Source organism: Macaca nemestrina, chromosome 15 (assembly GCF_043159975.1).
Source record: "Macaca nemestrina isolate mMacNem1 chromosome 15, mMacNem.hap1, whole genome shotgun sequence".
Classification (NCBI taxonomy): domain Eukaryota; kingdom Metazoa; phylum Chordata; class Mammalia; order Primates; family Cercopithecidae; genus Macaca; species Macaca nemestrina.
Genome location: NC_092139.1, coordinates 43,903,245 through 43,925,297, shown reverse-complemented (window position 1 = coordinate 43,925,297; position 22,053 = coordinate 43,903,245). Strand labels below are relative to the sequence as shown.

At 39.6% G+C, this 22,053-nt stretch overlaps 1 protein-coding gene across 4 annotated transcripts in view; it reads right to left on the bottom strand.

The window, feature by feature from the left end:
* The window catches only part of LOC105481524 (synaptosome associated protein 25), an 87,722-nt gene that overhangs the window by 7,726 nt on the left and 57,943 nt on the right, over positions 1-22,053 (bottom strand). For 2 of the 4 annotated variants that reach the window (XM_011741161.3, XM_011741162.3), the window contains exons 3-7: positions 21,539-21,580; positions 13,918-13,966; positions 6,725-6,842; positions 2,661-2,786; positions 307-451 (exon numbers count right to left, since the gene is read on the bottom strand). In XM_011741161.3, coding sequence (XP_011739463.1) covers positions 307-451; positions 2,661-2,786; positions 6,725-6,842; positions 13,918-13,966; positions 21,539-21,580 — 480 coding nt within the window. Of the gene's footprint in view, positions 1-306; positions 452-2,660; positions 2,787-6,440; positions 6,559-6,724; positions 6,843-13,917; positions 13,967-21,538; positions 21,581-22,053 lie in introns of all 4 variants that reach the window. The other 2 variants (XM_011741158.2, XM_011741159.3) reach the window with 1 other exon arrangement.

Sequence of the window (22,053 nt, the reverse complement as noted above, 5' to 3'; positions counted from 1 at the left end):
TGTGAATTTCTTGGCAGTAGGGGTGGTGTCTTTCTCATGTGTATGTGGCCCACAGTGCCTAGCACAATGCCTGGCTGACAGGAGCCTTTGAGAATATTTGCTGGATTAAATTTGACCCTCTTATTTTCACTCCAATTCTGTTGCTGAGTTCTATATTTTTCTCTTGGAAAATGAAAAACATTTCCAGCTATCAGTGCACCTGAATCCAAGGTTGTGTTTTGAGGATCTTGTTATGCCCTTCACACTTCCTGATGGTCATTTCAGAAGTAACTCGCAGTAGCGACTTGCTGACTGCCTTGTGCTCACCTTCTCCATGATCCTGTCGATCTGGCGATTCTGTGTATCGATCTCATTGCCCATATCCAGGGCCATGTGACGGAGGTTCCCGATGATGCCGCTCACCTGCTCCAGGTTTTCATCCATTTCATTTTCTCGGGCATCATTTGTTACCCTGGGATCCAAAGAGCAAGTTTTAGAAGACAGAGGGTGGAAAACATATTGAATACCAAGGACCGAAAGCATACTGGAAACCTGTAGTCCTCTGCATGTCAACTTTATCTATCTTTAATCTCCATCCAGTACAAAAACACATTTTAGCTTTCATACACTTAAAAAAAAAAAAGTTTAAAATTGCATTTTGAACCCTTGAATTTCTATTCTTAAAGAAGGTATATTAAATAGATTAATTTATCTATTTTCTCACTCCTTCAATTATGTCGTTTCCCCTTCATGTGTTTATTTCAATTTTTATTGTTTAAGAATGAAAACATTTTGTTTGAAAAGACTTTAGGTCAGAGCATGAAGATGGAATTAGACAGAAATGGTATTCTTATTTCTAAGAATATTCTTAATATTTCTAAACTGAAATTAAGTCTCAAAATTTCTAAGACTCAAATTAAGAATACAATAAAAAGCTTATTGTGCTAAGTCAGAGTCTCTGTGCTCATCTCTTTTCACCCTTGAGATTGACACCAATGGTAAGAGTAATGATAATTACAGTCTGTCCCTTAACCCTGCTTGCTCCCAGGAACTCCAAGGAGAGACACTTGTTCAAGATGATTTTTATTTGCTCATATGTTAATACCATAGGTTTCTTAGTGGCATGGTGCATAGGTGATTTCAGACTCAAAAACTTTGACAAAAGAATATTGTTTCAGGTTGAATGAAGTGGGAATGGGAGGAAGGAGCTGACTCACAACACACATTACATTTTTTCACAGTCCAACTTGAAAGTTAAGGAGGTACTTATTTCAGAATTTCCCTAGTATATATGGTATTGAGTTAAAATATATTCAGAAGGGTTAAAATCCTTCCCCCATGGTGACTCCCAATGTAGACTGGCTCATTATGGTTTCAAAGGCAGCCCAGGCCAGAGAAAATTAAATAATTAAAGGAGAACTTTCTAGCTCTTTCCTGTAGGGAAGAAGTCTATTTAAATGATCATCAACAGCTAAGAGATACTTCTAGTTCGATGGTGCTTGGCCCTGAGTGCATATCAGAATCACCTGAGGAGATTTAATGGGCCACAGGTGCTTGTGTCTCACTTCAAGAGATTCTGGTTCAATTGGTGTGGGTTGGGCCCAAATACTGCTATTAAAAGAAACAAAGTCTCCCCTGGTGATTCTAATGTACAGCCAGGCTTAAGAACCCTTGGTCTACTTTCCCTGGAAGTAAAGGGAGAGATGAGTTCTGAATTGACTGATGTGTGTAACTTGAGTTTTTTTTTTTTTAAGGAAATGCCCCTGAGTCATAATTTGAACTTTTAAAAATAGATATTTAAGTTGTCTTTTGATTCTAGGTTTCAAAATAAATCATTAATAAGAAGCTAATTATTCTCTATTTTCACTCGAAATCCATTCTTGGACCTTCTTTGCTCTGTGCTCTCAGGAGCTGACCTCATGACTGTATCACCCAGTTTCTCTTACCCTCTGGCTTTCAGTAGGCTTTGGCTAATGGCCAATGAAACTGCAGGGCAAGAGGAGTGAGAGGTTAAGCATTTATTTCCCTCTTTCACTCCCTGTTAGCTTTGGTAGTGGCTGTATTTCTCTATGATAGTTCCTTGCCCACAGTCGTAACTATTGCTGGGTTCTGGCAATCATTCCTTCTCCTGTCCCCCAGGACTATGGTGGTAACAGCTTCCTGCTATTGCTAGCTCAGAAGTGCTTCACCATTCCTTGCTATTAGTCCTGCCCACCCCTCTGTAAGTAGTCTCTTTTATAAGCTCTATTCAATTAAACTCATGGAATGTGACTTGCACCTACTGCCACATTGAGTCTGGATGTGGTCATGTGACTTGCTTTGTCTAATGAAACTGGCAAATACAAGTTAAGCAAGCAAAGGTTTGATAAGTGCACTGAGGCTTGTCCCCTTGGAATGCTGCTACCACCATGTAAGGAACCTGGGCTCTCTTGCCGAAGAGGCCACATGGAGAAGAACAGACGTGCCCCACCAACAGCCCCAGTCAATCACCAGACAAGTGAATGGGGCCATCTTGGATCACCCCACCCAGGCAAGGTCCAGGGAAGGCTTAGAAAAGAACACTCAACAGGTATGTAGATTAATGAGCAACAAAATGGTTATTTTTAGAAAACCATTCAGTTTTGGAGTTGTTTGTACTTGACAATAGAGAACCGCTACAGTGCATGCTGCATGAGGCTCACCTGCGGATGAAGCCGCCACTGATGGCCATCTGCTCCCGTTCGTCCACTACACGAGCAGGCTGGCTGGCCACCACTCCATCCTGATTATTGCCCCAGGCTTTTTTGTAAGCATCACTTGATTTAAGCCTATGCAAAAGAGAGGGTGAGTGACAAGGCACAGGGGTAGAGGAGCAAGCTCTCAACAATTGTCACTTCTTCAAGAGAAGAATCAAACCAAGCGAATGAGTTTTAAGTCGAGGCATTAGAGAATACCGATATATCATAATCCAGACCCAAACAGTTGGCCACCACCATGCCTCAGCTACTCAACATTTCACTTCCAATCGAGTCCATTGCAATGGACTGCAATCTTTGCCCACAAGGTTGTTCTTGTTTTGGTTTGTTTTGTGGTTTAGTTTGGATTTCGGACAAGGACTAAGGTAGCTGGAGGACATTTAGTTCTATTTTAGTGATGTGGTTATATCTGGAGACACAAAACACACAGAAAAACATACTGGCAGACAGACACAAAACAAGACTGCCAAGTAGAGTGTGCACATCACACCACAGCAACACACTGTCATCAAGAAAACATCCTCAACCAAGTTTTTACAAACCATCATGCAAAGATCCCTGTGAAATATATATATATATATTTTCCTAACACATGTGGAACTAACATTTCCAAATCTCCATGAAGGACATAAAGGATTGGTGGTTGGCCAAGAGTGATGGTCTTTGCGTCGCCTCTAGAGTGATTTGAATTAGATAATATATCGGTACTTCCAAACAGTCACCATACATCCAGAGTTGATGTACAAACCTTTGTCCACAGAGACAAAAAGTAAAAGAAGCATAGTGAAATGAATGCAGGAAAATAGAAGAGAGAACAAGCCATCTAGCACCAAAAAGGGAAACCCCTCTATGTCTTCTTCATGCACCAGCTACAGGCATGAGTAAAAAGTGAAGCATTCTCATTTAAGCCAAACTACTCCAGAAGTTGACCATTCTCGAAAAAGGCACTAGCAGGACAGTAATAGCCTTCATGAGGATTTGAAACGCAGGTTCGGTAGCTTCTTTGCTGGGCTGAGGGGCAGGGTGGAGAGTGCTTACAAACTGCTACTTTAAACTATCCTGGTGTTGTAATGGAGGAGAGTGGTTTAATGCTGGTATGGTCTCCATGGGCTGTATTGCACTGAGCTGCCTTGGAGAAAAACTTACAAATCCAGGCATACCTATTGTGCCCAATAGAAACATGTGCAGCATATTTTGGTGGGTGTTGTAATTAAAGGCAATCAAAGATGTTTTTAGGTTCTTTACATAGTAGAAACCACATGCTTTTTAGTCCAAAAACAAGAGACATTCTTTGGTCCCATTTTCACATTTTCTTGTGTAAGACACCAGAATTTAACATTTTATTTTCTTCTTTCACCAGAGGACCACAGCCATCCATTAAGACTGGCTCTAATACTTGCAGACTGGGGACCAAGCAACCCTAGAGACAAACTGGAAAATTGTACCAATAGAATTTCAGCAACTCCCACAATCAAGCCGCAGGCCTTAGTGCAGTCAAAATTTATTGCACCAAAGGGCCATGGACCCATTCAATGAAACAAGATCCCCAAACTAAATTTAACAGGGCTTAGAGTCTGGCTTTTTTAATTGTTATTTTTCCAACTCCCCATCTCCTCCCTCCTCAGATTAAAAAAAGTTATATGGACTTCGTGATGTTTTCTGCTATGTCAAATGTCTGCTATACCATCTTTGGCAAAGTCAAATGAGTGGGAAGTATGCGTTTCTGAAAGAAGGCAAACCACTGCACCCACAATGCTGCACATAGACTCACATCACTGCCGTACATCTACCATAGTCCCTTGAAACATGCCGAGACAGGGCGAAGCCCTCAGAGAGTCCAGGGCACCACCAGCCACTGCGTTGTGACACATGGTTTTTAAAGCATTATTTACACACAATAGGGAACACCTCAGTCAAGCTTTGAAGCTTAGTTTAGGGTCTCTTGTGCATTAAGGAAATTAGTGATCACTCAAATGTGGAATTCGTAGGAGCCATCATTTCATTAGAACATTAGAATCCATCCCAGGGGAACCTGCCTCCACCCTTTCTTCACACACAGTTGATGAAGGGGGGAAAATGTGTCTGTTGGAATTTATCACGAAATGGATGGAAATCTCACCTGGGGGCAAGTTGCCACGGAAAGGAATATACAGTCAAATCTTGACTAACTGGAATGCTTGGTAGTGAGGTTTTTGTTTTGTTTGTTTTGTTTTGATGAATTATATGACTTTCTTAATGAACAGTGGGGCCAAGAAGGAAAGTTTTGTTTCATGCGTGATGAGTGAATATCTTTGCTAGACTCCTGAGCCACTTTCCTGCCTGAAAGTCTTAAGGTAGAAGACCTGATTGAATCTTTCCTTGGTTATCATTTATATTGATTGCTTGATGGCCTTTTCTGTGAAGATCAACTCTTATTGTTTGGTCGTCATAGATGTGGAAGTTGCAGGAGGATGGAGACTAAGCAAGACAATTCAAACTACCCTGGAAGTAAAACCATTTTACATTTCTGATGTGAGGTTTTCTCTTTGTTTCTTTTTTGCTAAAAATGGAAGGGAGCAAGAGCATGCAGCTGAGGTTTCCAGTTAGCTAGATTCCAGTTAATCAGGCTTTACTGTAGATCATTCTTTAAAAAGCAAATTATTTTTATTTTTTTTTGCAATTTGAGCCCCTCCCCCTCCTAAACAGGAAGTGGGATATTTTAAATCAGCCTCAAAGTTTAAAGGATGTGAATGGTCATATAATCTGCTAAAAATGACGTCAATTTCTATTCTAAAAGCTAGGATCAGGAGAGCTTTTAGGAAAAAGTCTTCTTTTAAAAGGGGGATGTGGGAGGGGTGAGGGAGATTGGATAAGGAGTCTAATTTTCCAAATGCATGTTGGACAATCCACTCATGCATTTCTTTTTCCACCACTAGTCAAATGAGACAATCTTCCAGAACCCTCAGTATTAGGTTCCTTCCGTTGCAAACCTTTATAACCACATGTCACATTTCTGCTACATTCCAAAAAAGCGTTGCAGAACCTTGAGAACAGTTGAATGTTTTGTGATGTTGTGCATGCAAAATCTACACATTTCAACATTTCAGCCAGTGTACGGGTAGATCTTCCAAGGAGAAAAATTTGGGAGGGATGGGTCCAATTTGAGTAAGGCTTGAACACTTCTTGCTGAAGAGCTCATTGCCTCTGTGTTGGGTACAGCAGCAGCATCTATCGACCAAATTTGGCAACTGGTGGGCAGTAGAAAGGGAGAATCTCTGTCATATTCTCTAATTTATAGAATGCTTCCCTGGGCCAAATTACCTGTCTCTTTTATTTTGGAAAAAATCAAACCTTCACATATGTGTTTCTCATCTTCCAAACTTACCCACAGCCTTTTCTAAACCTGCAATTTTGACTCTTGGGGTTGGGGAAAAGGAAGTTCCCTGGGTGCCTCTTTCTTGAGGCTAGCCTCTGTCTCAAGGTACACTTTCCGGAAAATGTTGAAACGTTCATCAGTAAAAGTTGCTGACAGTGAAGCTTTCACTGTAGTATGCCTGATTTTTAATGCATCAACAGTAACTCCTGCTAATATCATCTATGCTATGAGATGAATGCATTGGAGACGGTATTGATCTGTTCTGCATGCCACATGCTCATCCTGCCTATGAGCTTGGCAGGAATGAGCTTGTCAAGGCTTGGAGATGGGCCTTGGGAAACCAAAGCTTCAGGCAGGCAGGCAGCACCTACTTGTTACAGGGACACACACAAAGCCCGCAGAATTTTCCTAGGTCCGTCAAATTCTTTTCTGCTTCTTTCATGTCCTTATTGATTTGGTCCATCCCTTCCTCAATGCGTTCCAGTTGTTCTGATTAAACACAAGTATTTTATCCCCACAGAATGAAGCAGATGGAAAAGGACAAAGAAAAAAAAGACAAAACTTCAGACATTCACTTTGACATTAAAAAAGAAAAAAAAAAAAAGAAAGAAAGAAAACTGGACGCCACAGATTAGAGCTGGTACCCAGTACCTACTTGTTACAAGGACATATGAAAAGGCCACAGCATTTCCCTAAATCTTTTAAATTTTTCTCAGCCTCCTTCATGTCTTGGTTGATATGGTTCATGCCTTCTTCGACACGATCGAGTTGTTCTGGTTAGGACAAAGGGATGACAGTGTGGAATGAATTTTTTGGGGGTCTCCAACAGAACATGAGAAATGACTATGTGAAACAGAATTTGAAAGAGAGATATTACAATGCATTGTCCAAGAGGATGCATTGTTGAAGACTGCTACCGCTGCCCTACACAGGTATGGGTGGAAGGAAACAAACAAGATGCTCAAAATAGTTTGTAATTCAAACATGATGGGATGGGGTTGAAGGCCTGTTTGATTCCGAGTGTCCAGGAAAACAGCACAGCATATTCACTTACTCACGCACCAGTGAAACCCAGGAGGAAAAAACAAGGTGTTAGTTTATGTTTTACGCATTCTAATTCAATGCTACTAGAGAAAGTATCTGCTTCAACTTTAAAATATCTCCATCTTTTGGTTTTTAAGCATCCTCAACCAGATAAGGGTAGAAAATAGAATCCATTTTCTTCTTTGGAGACAACAGCAGCAGCAGCAATCATAAGCAATGGGTATGGCTCTCTTTTCTTCCCCTAGCAGTGGTTGTCTAGCCAGAGGGAGCCATGGTCTGCACTTGATTGTGCATATGTAATTCATAAAAGCTGTTAAAAAAAAAAAAAAAAAAAAGAGTAACATCCACACAGCAACATTGTAAGTCCTGGAACATTGCAATTCCTCTCTCATCCTATGACTTAATTTGTTATGAATGTTTTGGAAGGCATTTCACTTCTCTGCCCCCTGATTTCCAAGTCTATAATGGGGGGCATGCTCCAAGCCCGGGCAGAGAGCAGGGAGAATGAATGTCTCTTTGGAAGTAGGATGATGAATTGGAACATAAGACAGTATGGTATCCCTGCTGCCAGCATAGCTGACCTTAGTGTATCTCAGACATAGATCAATAGTCATCAGAATGAATCATACTTCTAGGTTGCCAGGGTTACATACACCAACTTGATTAATTTTTTTGAATTGTGTCACCAAATTGAGATAACTACAAGTTCTATGAAAGGATTTTTAAAACAGCTTTTAAAAGACCATTAAAGGAAGGCAGCAATGGATGTCTCGGCTGTCTAATTACAAAACCTAATTACATTTCCATTCCTCTTTTCATCTATATTTTCATGCATGCATGCCTATGCCTCCTGGAATAAAGGCATGCCTAGAACACAACTGATAAGTACATTTCCAGCCTAAGGGCATATATCATCACTTAAACACAATTTCACATTAAGTTATACAGTGGAAATTGTGCTTCCAAAAAAACCAAGATATATTCACTAGTGACCCAAACTGCCAGACTGTGAATTTGGAAAATAAAAGCCTATTGTGTTTTCTTTTGTGAGGCTAAAGAACAGAATTCAGTTCATGAGGAATCTGCTATTTCTCCTACGCTTTTGAAATGACAGGTGAAAACAAAACTTCATTGTTTATCTAGCATTGAATACCTGGAGGAGATAATAAGGTAGTGCAGGAGAACTTTTGCTGAATAAATACAGGCACAGCGATGGCTTAAAAAAAAAAAAATCCTTAAAAGGGCTAAATATGGCCGGGTGCGGTGGCTCACGCCTGTGATCCCAGCACTTTGGGAGGCCAAGGTGGGCAGATCACCAGTGGTCAGGAGTTTGAGACCAGCCTGGCTAACATGATAAAACCCTGTTTCTACTAAAAATACAAAAAAATTGCTGGGCATGGTGGCGTGCGCTTGTAATTCCAGCTACTTGGGAGGCTGAGGCAGGAGAATTGCTTGAACCTGGGAGATGGAGGTTGCACTGAGCTGAAATTGCGCCAGTGCACCCCAGCTTGGGCAACAAGAGTGAAACTTCATTCCAAAAATAAAAATTACAATTAAAAAAATTTTTTAAAGGGCAATATATATATATATATACACACACACACACATATATATAAAAATCAAGAAGATGTTTTTCTTTTCTAAGAATTTCACTCCAGTTTTCTTTTAAGAATGCAATAAATTAGTCTGTAGATCAAGGTAAATATTCAAGTGGAGGGACTGGGGCGAGGAGGGAAAGGAACTCCTCATCAGATGAAGAACCATTATATGTACAGACAATAGAGATGCCAAATCCCAATCAAGTAATTGCTAAGGGCCTCTGGGAGTGCAGACTTGAGATGGATTGGAGGAGACATCTGGGCTTAGAAGGAGAGATGCTGCCCCCAGCTAATGACAGCTGAAATAAGCATAGATTATGGCGTGGGGACACATGTGCAGTTATCTGTCCTTCTTGAGGAGTTTCTCCTAAGTTACAAAGCAAGTTGATAATTTTTTTTTTTTTTTGGTCAAAATATTTACTCTCTGATAAGATAGCAGGGACCCATCCACTGTGCTTCCAGAGATTAGGAGGTAACATATATATGTGAATTGGTGCACAGGTATTGGACCTATGAATTAGATAATTGATATCAAAAGGGAAAAACAAACAGGCAAGTCTAAATCCATATTTCAGAAAGCTGAGCTCTGCCATCGGTCACCAGCTTAATTTGGCAAAGGTTTGACTAAAAGAGAAAACTCTGAAGCTGAATTTGATTCAGAAAACTATTCAGAAAATAGTTAATTTAGAACACTATTTTATAACTACCAATATCAGTTGAATATATATTTACATATGAATTCTAAGTCAAACCTTTAATTTAAAAAATATTGTGGAACCATTTTGTTGCAGAAATTCTAGCAATAATATTAATTTTTAGAGTGTACTGAGTTATGTTTGTGGAGATGTTTGGCATATTGGGACTTCACGGCACTTCAGTGATTTCTGTGAAGATGCTTTTCAGGAAATGCTTAACAGCATCTCATTCTGGGATGGACAGCAGCATCTCTGAGGCTGATGCAACACATCATCCAGTGTTGACTGCTTTTGATCTCCCTAAGCTTGTTTTCTGACTGGTTTCTGTTTATTCTTGAGGGCTGGGAGGAGAATAACATTTTGAGTAGGGAGGGCGTCTTCTAGTAGGTGACACTATATGTTGGGGCCAGAGCTTGGGCTTTCCTTTGCCATGATGTTGGATCACTGGTTATTTGTGATAGATTCACCAATGACAGGATGCTTGATGATCAATATTAATGTTTTCCATTAATATTTTTCTAATGACTGGTGAAAACAAAATTTCTACTAATCTCTCCTAAGTAAGCCAACTTGGGGCCCTTAGAATTCTCAATTTGGTAAAAATCAGTAGAAGAATAGTAAGCATTAATACTATTAATCTAGTATGCAGCCTTCATGAGTATGTCCAGTTACAAGATGCTGCCTTTATGAATTTCATTTTTCTTAGCATTTATGAACATAGAGAAATATATTTAAATTTAAACAGCTATATGCGGCTATCATGACTAAGTCATTCATAACAGATATTGGTGAGTGAACTTTAGCTAGAGAGATGGTTTTTCAAATGCCACCTTGTAGTGCCATGAACCTTTTAAGATAGGTGACTCTCTGGACAGGGATTTACATTGTCTTTCTTCTGTCAGACAGTAGTCAAATATTTCACTGTTGAGTTTGGAGTTGGTCCCAGGAGATTTTCCCAAAAGTCACATCTTTTTCCCAAAAGTCAGCATCACAACAGACATACAACTCAGCAAAGACCAGCAAAAGGAACAAAAGATATAGATGTAAAAGCCCACATTAGTGCCAAGGTCATTTGAGGACTTCTCTTGGTGACAAATTTTCTAGAGGAATAAAAGTCCCGGGGCTCAGTACATTTCCAGGGTTAGCTGTCATGCTCAGTGCTCCTTGGTGTCTCCTGATACCTGGGCATAAAGCAAGAATCCCATAGGAAATTTCCTAGTGAATCATTTAACAGGACAACCTGGAATGGCCTGGCCTGATCCAACAATGGTTGGGATGGTTCTTTAGAAGGATGGCTGTTTCTTGAGGCTCCCGTGCTGCTGTGAGGTAGAAATAGTCAACACTTTTGGTGCTCACACATAAACAAAATTAGTAGAGGATAACTGAAGAGAAATTTCAAAGTAGTTACTGATCTAAACAAGTAAAGGCAAAATTAAAATGCACTATAATGGCAATGAAGATAGCTGTTGACATGCTCATCTGTCAATCAGAAAGGTCCTTCTGGGTCCCTACTGCCTAAAAAAAAAAAGAAAAAAAAAAAGGTCCTAAGCTCCTATTACACTATAAATGAAATGTGTACTATTTAAGACTGGCCAGAAACCACCTACTTTCAGGGGTGTTACAGTTGCATGTTTCTTATCAGTATCTATCTACTCACCACACATCTGATTAAACCCAGTCTAATCCTTGTTTAACTGAAGAATTCAGCATTTACTGTGGTATGGCCATAATTGAAATGTCTTAGCCGAGAACATTAAGTGTCTCATGGGGAAATCTGTCAAACAGACATTCTATTCTGCTTTGTTTCTCAGAGAATAATACAAAGCTGATTCTGGAGATCATTTTTGCTAAAGAATGTATATTTTTGCATTTTTATGAAGATTTCAGCAAATTATCTCTAGATTTTCTTCATCAAAGTACAATGCAATTTATCACTCTTGTAAGCCTGTTATTCATGTTTTCTCTTTTTGATTCCAGATTTGTATATATTATTTTCCATGTCTTTATGTCAGTGCTTTATTGTTCAGGAGAAAAAGGCTCTATCCTAAATCTTTCCTAAGTGTACCCTCCATTGCAATGTCTCTTTTTCCACCCCCATCAAGTTACAAATTATTAACTTAAAAAATAAATAAGGTGAAACTGCTAATTATTTGAGTGTATACGTTTAAATTTTGCACTGGAAATCAGGTACCACTCTTCTTTTGGGCACACATTGTTTAGTTATTTTTTTAAAAAGCAATGACTTGCTGCATCCTGAGTTTCAAAGCCTGGAACATTGTTACACAGATCCAGCCAACAAGTCACATAATAATAAAAAACCCATTTGGGGAGTTCTGAAGACTTCCCTTGCCATTGCAACACCTTCAACATGGAACTCTAGTAGACTTTGTTATTTGTGTACAACTTTTGACAATTTGTATTGTGAAAATCGAAGGAAAAACGTTGGGGTTTATAATCAACTTTTTTCAAACATTTTTCTACATTTTTTTGGATCAATTGGCATATATTTATTGAAAAAGTTTAATACAAATAAATAATGTAAGACCAAAAGTCTTTATATGACAGCCAGATGCCTCCAGCTGCGCAGGTAAGCAGTCTGCCATGGTGTTTACATTGAGGCCAGGCTCTTCCTGGGATGCTTCAAGCCAATGGCTGAGCACAATGGGGCTGCTGGTGCTAGAACATTTCTACCCAACACAAGGCTCCTCTAATCAGCAACCTTTGCTCTTGGGCTCCCCATCGACCTGGCTGAGGTCTTCTCAGAGCAGCACTGCAGTATGAAGGTCTTCCCACCCAATTCTCCTTCCTTTGCCATCTACTTTTATAGGCATCATATAGGCATCAGACTTGCTTCATAGTCTGAAGGCTGTCTCTGCCTGCTCCCGCCCCCTCTCCCCTTGACCTATCACAAACATTTCCCCAGCAAATCTCTTTTGCTTCTAATTGCTTCCTGGCATTTGCTCCCCAGGGGACTCCAAATGATGCATCTTCCTCCAGTCCCTTCCTGCTCCCACCCCAACTCCACAGAAGTCAGTAAATAAAGATTTACCTCATGTATTATATTGCTGGCAGAACAATTCTTTTATGGCTGTACCACAATTAATTGGGTTGCTCTCCCCACCAACAGATATTTAAGTTGTTCCTAGTCTTACATTATTATGAGTAAGCCATATGCATTCTTCTTCATATAACTGTAAATGTATATCTGCACTGTAAAATTCTAGGAGTGGAGTGTCTTGGTCAAAGATGGGTACACTTTAAAATGTGAAGATAGTATCAAATTATTCTTCAAGACATTTGTATCAGGCTACAGTGCCCAGCTGTGGAATAAAAGTTTCTGTTTTCCCAACATATTCACAACACTGGTTATTATCAATTTTTTAAATTTATGCCAGTCTGCTCTAAAAAGTGGTATCTTGTCCTTGTTGGTGACTAGAGCATGGTTTCATACATCTGTGATGACATCTTATCTTACATCCATTTTTCCTTTAGGTTGCTGCCCTTTTCTTTGATGTGCAAGGGCTCTCTGAATTTTAGGAGAAGTGCTTTGTATCTGTTATCTGTTAGGCATGTTCCCTCCCACAGCTTGAGATTTATGCTTTGAGTTTATTTATGGTTTCCTGTGTTGTGAATACATTGTACATTTTTATCTCTGCCATTAAAAAAAAAAGTCAAAACATTTTCTAATGCTTTTGCAAAATATGAATAAAAAGAAAAAACTTTGCAGAAATCTGTTTATTATGATAAGAATTCAGAATGGAATCAGGTAACTGACTTGTGGCCAGAATTATGTACAATCTCACCATAGGGCTAGATACATTGAGACAAAGAAAAATAATGGTATTACCCTTTTTAGTTTCCACGTTAGGTATAGAGACGCTATATTAAAAGGCCGGCTCTCTGATTTTCCTTGCTTCTGGCATTTCTGTAATAATCTTTAAAACAGGCCAAATATTTCAATTGGTTCAATGTTCTATTTTCCAGATAATTCCCCTCAGGTTATATTCTGTGAAAAACAGCTCCCAGGTATTTAAGAAATACCCATAGTGATTTGGAAATCAAAACTACTAGATACTGAGTTAGGATGGTCAAAAGAAGTAGACAACATGATATGGCATATGCTCATTCTATCTATGTATTACTAGAAGAAAACCAAATTTATTGGGAAAGTTTAGGGGCAAGGATAATAAGAAAATTCTTAACACTGTCCAAAATACTATCATTTAAAAAAAAACAAACCATGGCTTTTGCCTTCAAAATTCTGTTACCCCAACATATATAACAGAGAGAGGAGTATCATTGATTCACTCATGAAGAAGGTCTCAATATTTCCATACATTTACCAATCTTTTCAACAGAGAAAGTAAAAAGCAAGATGAAAAATTTAGAACCCTCACATTCATGTACGTGTGTAACACATGTCAAAACGACCACCTGTGTATGCACAAATAATTTTAAAATGCACATTATTCAGAAGAGGAATTGTTCTTACTGAAGAAATCTGAACTTACCTCCTTGTTCATCCAACATAACCAAAGTCCTGATACCAGCATCTTTACTCTACATTCCAATAATGGTAGCAAAGTTGAAAAGGAGTTAGAGAGAGAAAAGAGAGAAAGAGAAATCAGTAAGCGGACAATGAGCCCTAGAAATGGAAAATGAAGAAGGACCAAAAGAAAAAAGGGAGGAAGTATGACAAGAGCCCTGAGGGGTTATGGAGGGGTAGAAGAATGGGCCACCTGTGGACTTGATCTACCAGTGATGCTTTAGGCAGAATGAGGAAATGGAGCACCGTCTCCATGGGGTAGGGCTGGGGTGAGGCCTGCATGAAATCGGAATACACATACTTCATATTATACTGTAATTTTGTTTGGAAATAAACATGTCTACAGTTTTTATAACACCAATCACAGAAAGCAAACCTTTGGAAATCTTCTAGTCTAAATTTTCTTCTTTGGCACCATCTATCCGAAAGTCTTCATCAGTGAAACTGGGGAGGGACGCCCCATGGAAAGATGTGCAAGAATCTTGGTGGTGGGGGTTGAGGTTTTTAGGTTCATCAGAAGAGAATATGGCTTCGCAAAGGTTGGGAGACACAGCTCAAAAGGAAACTCATTCTCCTATTTTCCCTCTCTATAGAGAGGGTCTGCAGTATTTAGAATGGGTTTGAGATGAGAAATAAGGGCTCTTAATTCTGAAATCTAACATTCTGCATAATAATCTAGCATGAGAAAATAATTCCTTTACAAGCTTTACAGAAGATCTTTTGTGCCGGAGAGGTCTTTCAAAGGCACCCCTCATCTCCTTACTGTTCAAATAAACCAAATGCCACCTGAACCATGCGCAGGAAGGGAGTGGGAGTTGGTGGGCAGGAAAGAAGGAACAAAGATATCTGTATCACTAATACTTAAGAATCTTCATTTCTAGAAAGCCTAGTCAGTTAATGCCTTCCATTGTACAGGGCGACTGTTAATGGGTATAAAATGGCATTGCTTACAGTTTGGATGAATTGGTTTTTCAAGTAAAGCTCATGGTACCTCCAGAAGCAATTCTAAGCTAGGACCTCTCTCATGGTGCTTATTCTCCACTGATGTACTTTGAACTAAGAAAGAAAGAGAGAGATGCTAGTGGAGGCCAACAAAGGGCTTTTAAAAAAATAGTATTTTAACAATTAAATTTCAATAGTGCTTCTGAAAAATAAAGTACTGAAACTGATTTCTGTGAGCTTTTAGAAACTCACCATTTTAGAGAATGTGTGCAGTTAAATCTCCAGGACACAAAAGCCTACCTTGCCTTTGAGCACACTTTGATAGGCTTTAGTGGCAAAGTCAGGATGTAGTGTGGACAGGGCTGGCCCAGGATGGCCTCAGGAGTCTTTGACAGCACAGACTCTGAAGCCAGACTCTGGGCTGGAAGGCTGGTGATTTCGTTCCCTAACTGTGGGGCCTCAGGCAAGCGTCCTGATTGTTCTGTGCCTCCGTCATTCTCTCCTTTGTAAGACAGCAATGATAATAGTTAATATCTCATTGAGGTGGTATGTGCATTAAACAAATTAATATGTGGAATGTGCCAGAGTGAAGTGTTTCTAAAATAAGTGTTTTTAAATAAATATATTCAGAAAATGCATCTATAGCAGGCTATCTAGGCAAACTAAAAATATCATCATTATCAAGTGTCTGAAGCTTCTAGACCACTACTTTTCAAACTGGAATGTGCATATGAATCCTCTGCACATGAATCATCTTGTAAAATGTAGATTCTGATTCAGTAGGGCCAGGGTAGAGCCTGGGCTTTTCATTCCTAACAAGCTCCCTGACACTTGGAGCTGGTTCATGGACATACATTGAGTAGCAAGGTTCTAGACCACAAAAGACGTTTCAAAATATTTTCTTTACATGGGTTGTAAATAGGCTTGTGTCTGTACTAGCCTGTGTTTTAATGATTTCTTTGCTCTTTTCTGCATTCTTTATCCATTTCTTGTGAGACGAAATTATAAAAGGCAGATGGTTATTCAGGCATAGGGATGTGACAATGCAGGTTCTGCTGAGGGCAGAGACATCACGGAGAGCACTTTCTCCTCGAGGGCCCAATCAAGCCACACGTGAAATCTTTGCTCCATTCTACTGGAGACAGTGGATGGGAAAAAGGTGAGTGATTTTAGTTTGGTCAGTCCAGCTCTCATCTGCTTACACTTTCTTGATATTCTATTATACCCATTTATTTTTATGTGGAGCCCTGGAAGTATAATTTCACATTTGTCCAATTTGGTGCTGAATGTTTTAACACTAGAATGATTCACAGAATTAATTTGAGGGAGCAAGAGTTTTTTAGGTTGCCCCAATTTGGGAGAACAGAAGCAGAGAGCACTGATGTGGGAGTCAGGAACACTGGGTTGTCCTCTTAGCTCAGCCAGCAACCAGTCATGAGACCATGGAAGAGACATCTGACCTTCCAGAATGTTTCTCCATGTTTAAGATAAGGATAGGGATGCCAAGTAAGATTGAGAAGATTGAGTGGTCCATAGGTTGGTTAATCACTCACAGGCTCCTTTTTTCTTTCCCTCCCTCCCTTCCTTCCTTCCTTCCTTCCTTCCTTCCTTCCTTCCTTCCTTCCTTCCTTCCCTCCTTCCTTCCTTCCTTCCTTCCTTCCTTCCGTCCTTCCTTCCCTCCTTCCTGCCTTCCTTCTCTCCTTCCTTCCTTCCTTCCCTCCCTCCCTCCCTTCCTTCCCTCCTTCTTTCTTTCCTTTCCTTTCTTTCCATCCTTTCTTCCTCCCTCCCTCCCTCCCTTCCTTCCTTCCTTCCTTCCTTCCTTCCTTCCTTCCTTCCTTCCTTCCTTCCCTCCCTCCCTCCCTTCCTTCCCTCCTTTCCTCTTTCCTTCTTTCCCTCCCTCCCTCCTTCCTTCCCTCCTTCCTTCCTTCTTTCCCTCCCTCCCTCCCTCCCTCCCACCCTCCTTCCTTCCTTCCTTCCTTCCTTCCTTCCTTCCTTCCTTCCTTCCCTCCCTCCCTTCCTTCCCTCCTTTCCTCTTTCCTTCTTTCCCTCCCTCCCTCCCTCCTTCCTTCCCTCCTTCCTTCCTTCTTTCCCTCCCTCCCTCCCTCCCTCCCTCCCTCCCTCCCTCCCTCCTTCCTTCCTTCCTTCCTTCCTTCCTTCCTTCTTCCTTCCTTCCTTCCTTCCTTCCTTCCTTCCTTCCTTCCTTCCTTCCTTCCTTCCTTCCTTCCTTCCTTCCTTCCTTCCTTCCTTCCTTCTTAGTGTTTATTGAGCCTCTACTCTGCCCTAGGCACTAAGGATAATGGGTAGATGAATAAATGACTTCTCAAATGTGTTCCTTTGTGTGTGAGACAATTTGGTCAGGAGGGCAGAACCAGGATCTGGGAGTCATTACTTCTGAATTCTAGACCTATCTTCATAACGCTAGTGCTCTAAAGTCACCTGTTCTGTGTCTCAGCTGTCAAATGGGGACAGTAACTCTTCCCTCATAATTTCTCACAGTAGTTATGAGGGTAAGATGAGCCTTAGAGGGTCCGCCTCTCAAGGTTCACCTCTATGGGAAGCTGACATCTCCATGAGATCAGGAAGTAAGACATTGAGTAGAATCTCAATCCACTTAGAATGAGCTGCTTTGTTTCCTTAGATCCTTTTTTTTTTTTTTTTTTTTTTTTTTTTTTTTTTTTTGTGGAATTCTCAAAGAAAAATAATGATTGTAAGAGATGCTGGTGGTAGAGAAGTGTGATGTGTAAGACTTTACACTCTGAAATCAGGTAAATCTGGGTTTTAACTTTATCTCTGCCATTTATACCTGGGTGTCTCAAGCAAGCTACTTAACCACTGTGTACCTGAAGTTCCTCTACAGTAAAACAGAGATTAAAGTAGTAGTAGAAGGAAGCTAACAAGGATTAAATTAGATAATGCACATTTGATGATGATGACAATGATAGCTCCAAGCATAGTACCTGGCACATGTCACCTTGGTACATGTTAGAACTTGCGTTTGGCTCCGCTGTTTTGCTGACAGCTTCTATCAAAATAACTAGGTTGCTTTTGGGGGGAGCTAGAAGCTTAAGGAGATGGGCAGGGATAGAGACATGATTTCAGGGAGGCAGAATATTACTTTCTCTTATTCCTTAAATAGTATTATGTTTTAGTAGCTAGGAGTGTGAGGAGTTGGTTCCATTTTTATCTTAGCTCAATTCTTAGTTTCTGTTTGAGATTGCTGGGAAAATCGCCTACCTAAAAACAGGGGAGTTGGAGATATGAAGGATTACTTTTTCTTTTCCATTTCTTTCTTTTCTCTTTTATTTATCTATTTTAATTTTTAAAAAAAATTTTCCAGATGAACTAAGACAATCTTTATAGAATGTTTCAAATCTTTCTTTTGCCATTCTGAGATGCTTTCGCCTAAGTCCAAAACATTTGAACTAAAACTAGAACACTCCAGGCATTCTCTCCAAAAGACCTCATATCTGCATGTTTGAAAAGGACCCCCCAACCTGATTTTTTTCATTTTTAGTGGGAAGTCTGGCATACACCGCTTTAGAATGCTTATTCTCTTCGCATGGCCAAAGTGTCTTGAAAGATAAATTGGCATAAAAAGAAGGATGCTAAAACATTCATGAAATATTAGTTGTGCAATAACCACTCCATGAAAGCTATGTGGTGCCTCTGAATTGGCCTGCCCTAAGGCTGTGGGGCTTTTCCTGGGCTTAGTTTACATAGCCCAAGGCATTGATGTGCAGACTCCATTTCCTGCAGTTAGCATTAGCAGAGTTAACTTTTTTCCTGGAATTAAATATTCCCTCCTTGAGGATACTTTAATGAGTCTCTTACCAGAATCAGTTGTTCCCTCCCCTATGCACCTAAGGCAAATATGGCCTTGAATTTGCAGAGCTACTTACATATCTGTTTCCCAGCAAGACACCAATTTACATCTTCCTTCCTTATCCCCAGAGTTAGGCATTCTGTGAATATTTGTTGAAATGCATTCACCAAAAGAAAGTTCCTAACTCCAGGCTGAGAACAAAGTGCTACATGATTTCTAACCTTTTTACCTATCTATGGCATTCATTTTTTCTGAACTTTCTCCACTCACCTCTGTGTAGTTTTACATTACCCTTGAAATGCTGATAATGATGACTATTAAAAAGCAAGGCCCCACTCCTAACCACGGCTACACCCTGGAGTGTATTAAGGATGGTGTAAAGTTGTATATTCCACTGGAAGTGAGATTGTTTGCCTTAGGGAGACTTCACAAGTTTAGTAACCTTTCCTGTCTTTGAGACTGAATTTCAATAAGGATTCAGCTCAATTGAAATTATATGGCACTGTCAAACCTTGGGATCATGAGTAAGATCCTGATACTTCAATCCTCAGGTTTTCCAAATGATTTCTGCCCTTGATGAATATTTAATACAGATTCTCTTTAGAGAACACCCTTTTTGATTGAAAAGCAGAATATCATCTAAATAACCAATGTCCTAGACATCAGGATGTTTGACCACAAATATAAAATAACCCAGGAGGAAGTAAGAGCAAATCAATCTACTCTAATAACACTTCGCTCACAATTTCCTAAGCATGGAAAGTCTAATAGCCTCCTCTCATTTATTAGAGGCAGGAGATAGCTTCCATCTCTTTTGCTCCTTGTTCTAAGATGTAGCTTCATGCTTGATTGAAAACTGCTTTAGGAGAAACAAAAACATACGATTCGAGAATCCTACTTCAACCAATAAGCTTTTGAGAGATTTTCCCCTAGAATAAATTAGAGCAGATACTCATTTTTGAAGACTGGCCAACATGGTTTGCAGTTTAAGAAGATACATGAAAAAGTGACCATGTTTCAGACTCTTGATTTGTAAGGGATCAGTTCAAGGTGTGCATTCTGATTCATTTGTTCTTCTCCTTTCCACGGTCTAGGCAGCATTTCAACATTGCACAGGCAGGCAAATTAGTGATAGTTCTGATATTTCAGAAACTTACATCAGATGTGCACACACGTAAGCAAAAAAAGAAAAATGAGATCGGAGGCTATGGTTGAAAGTCATAAGGATGTATTATGATAATGTAATAATATACAATCAAATAAATATCTCGGTTGACTTCTGGGCTCCCTTCAGGTTAACATCAGAGCTCATGTAGGCATATCACTAAGATGGGCTTCTTTCATTTTTTTCCGCCTGAAAACTCGAGAGAGAGTAAGTCCATGCTAAGAGCCTTGCCTGCACTCCTAGATTTAGAATATCTACCTCTTTCTTCGTCAAGTATTTCTGCATGAGCGGAAGCGTTCCCAGGACAGTACAGATAAAACATTGCTGTTCGCTTAGACAGAATGCTGCTTCCTTGTGCTGAGGGCTTGCTTTGCTAAGGCTGCCTTCCCGTGTGGCCCATTTGTGCCACATTGCAGGCTTGAATTATCATTTTGGGGGATAACAGATTTTGTTATGTACGCCCTACTCTCTCAACCCCCGCCCCACCCACTTCCCCGGCTTCCTAGGGAGTGCATGCTTGCCACCTTCCCACTCCTCCAGTGGCAATTCACATTTAGCCATATCTCATTCCTAGGTGAGAAGCTGAAGCCACAGAAATAAGAGAAGGAAGACATTGCCTCCTAGAGTGTGAGAGGCGGCTGCCTTTCCTTTTACCCTTTGTAAAATTTATCTTTTCTTCCCTTTCATGTTGTTGCATGAGGGGAGTAGGCTCATTTAATCATTCTGCCAGAGAAAGCCCAAGATCTCTAAAAATGATAATCACACATGAATCTATACACTGATAAGCAGTTTCAGAGCACAGCTAAAACAGCATCTCACTGAATAAAAACTATTAGGCTTGTTTTATTAGGTTAAGATAAATATAGTCCAACCCATTCTTTTTCCACTTCATCTCTCCCTTCGGGCAAGTTCAATTAATCCATTTATTCTGCTGGCCGACTGCTGTACTACCAAATTGGAATGAGTGAGGTTTATGATTCCAAGTGCCCTTTTGATTCCATTATTACTGTCTGCCCCATTTTACCCATTTAAAAATAGTTTGGGATTCATTAATCCTGCCTCGCAAATGGATGCTTAATCCAGACAGGAATATAGAAAAGCTTCTGTATTTATAATATTGGACTTGATATTTCCCTTTCTTAAAGGCCTTTCCTATTTTTTTCGTAAATTTTAGTGCTTAACTTTAAATAGAACAATTTCTTAAAATGATATACCTATATGCATTACATATTTTTAAAAGTCATATATGTGGCTAAAGTTAGAACAGAATCTCAATATTAGATGTAATTTATAGGCACCAAAATAATTACAAATAATATTTTATGTAGATAATTCCTTTGTATATTAAAAATTGCTCTGATTTGCTTAAAGTGATACAATCTTTTGTGATTTCTTGAGAGCACTGACTTGGAAATTCTATTCTTCTCTGCTTCCCAGACTACAGAGGTAGCTTGGGCTGGGAAGGAGGGTGATGTTGCCTTCATGGCTATCTGGCAACTTAAATACAGCATCTCCCTCATTCTGAGCCTTTCTGATAGGCTACATTCACACTGGAATCTATGGGATCATGGACTAAGGAAACATAATAGCAACTAGGAAAGGATATATCAGCATAAAGGATTTGTTTCTTTATCTTAAAATACTGTCACTTCTTACCTCTTCAACCAGTTGCAGCATACGACGGGTGCTTTCCAGCGACTAAGATTAAAAAAACAAACAAACACAAGCTTTATGAGTGCAGGATCCAGAGGTCTTGGAAAGTCAGAAATACTGTATTTACTTGAGAATCACAAAGGGTCTCTATCACACATTCTTTTCAGTTGGCAAGTGAAACACAAAATGTCATTACGTTTTCAAACTCTTTCCTATCAGGCTTTTTACATGATCAGATTCCCTAAAGCAATTACATTAAAGCTTATATTCATAAAATCAAAACCATATGAAGCTGATCTTGATATCAAAGACAAAGTAATCCGGAGAAGATAATTTTGCATGCTCAGAATGCATGAAAAATTATCTCAAATACTCAGAGGATTAATTTGGCCTCCCTGGGCCAGGAATATTAAATTTTAAACACGAGCATAATTTTTCATGAATTGAGATGAATATAACATCAAGTTTCTTACAAAGCTCCTAGAAACACAATTGGAAGTTCTTATCAATACAAATTA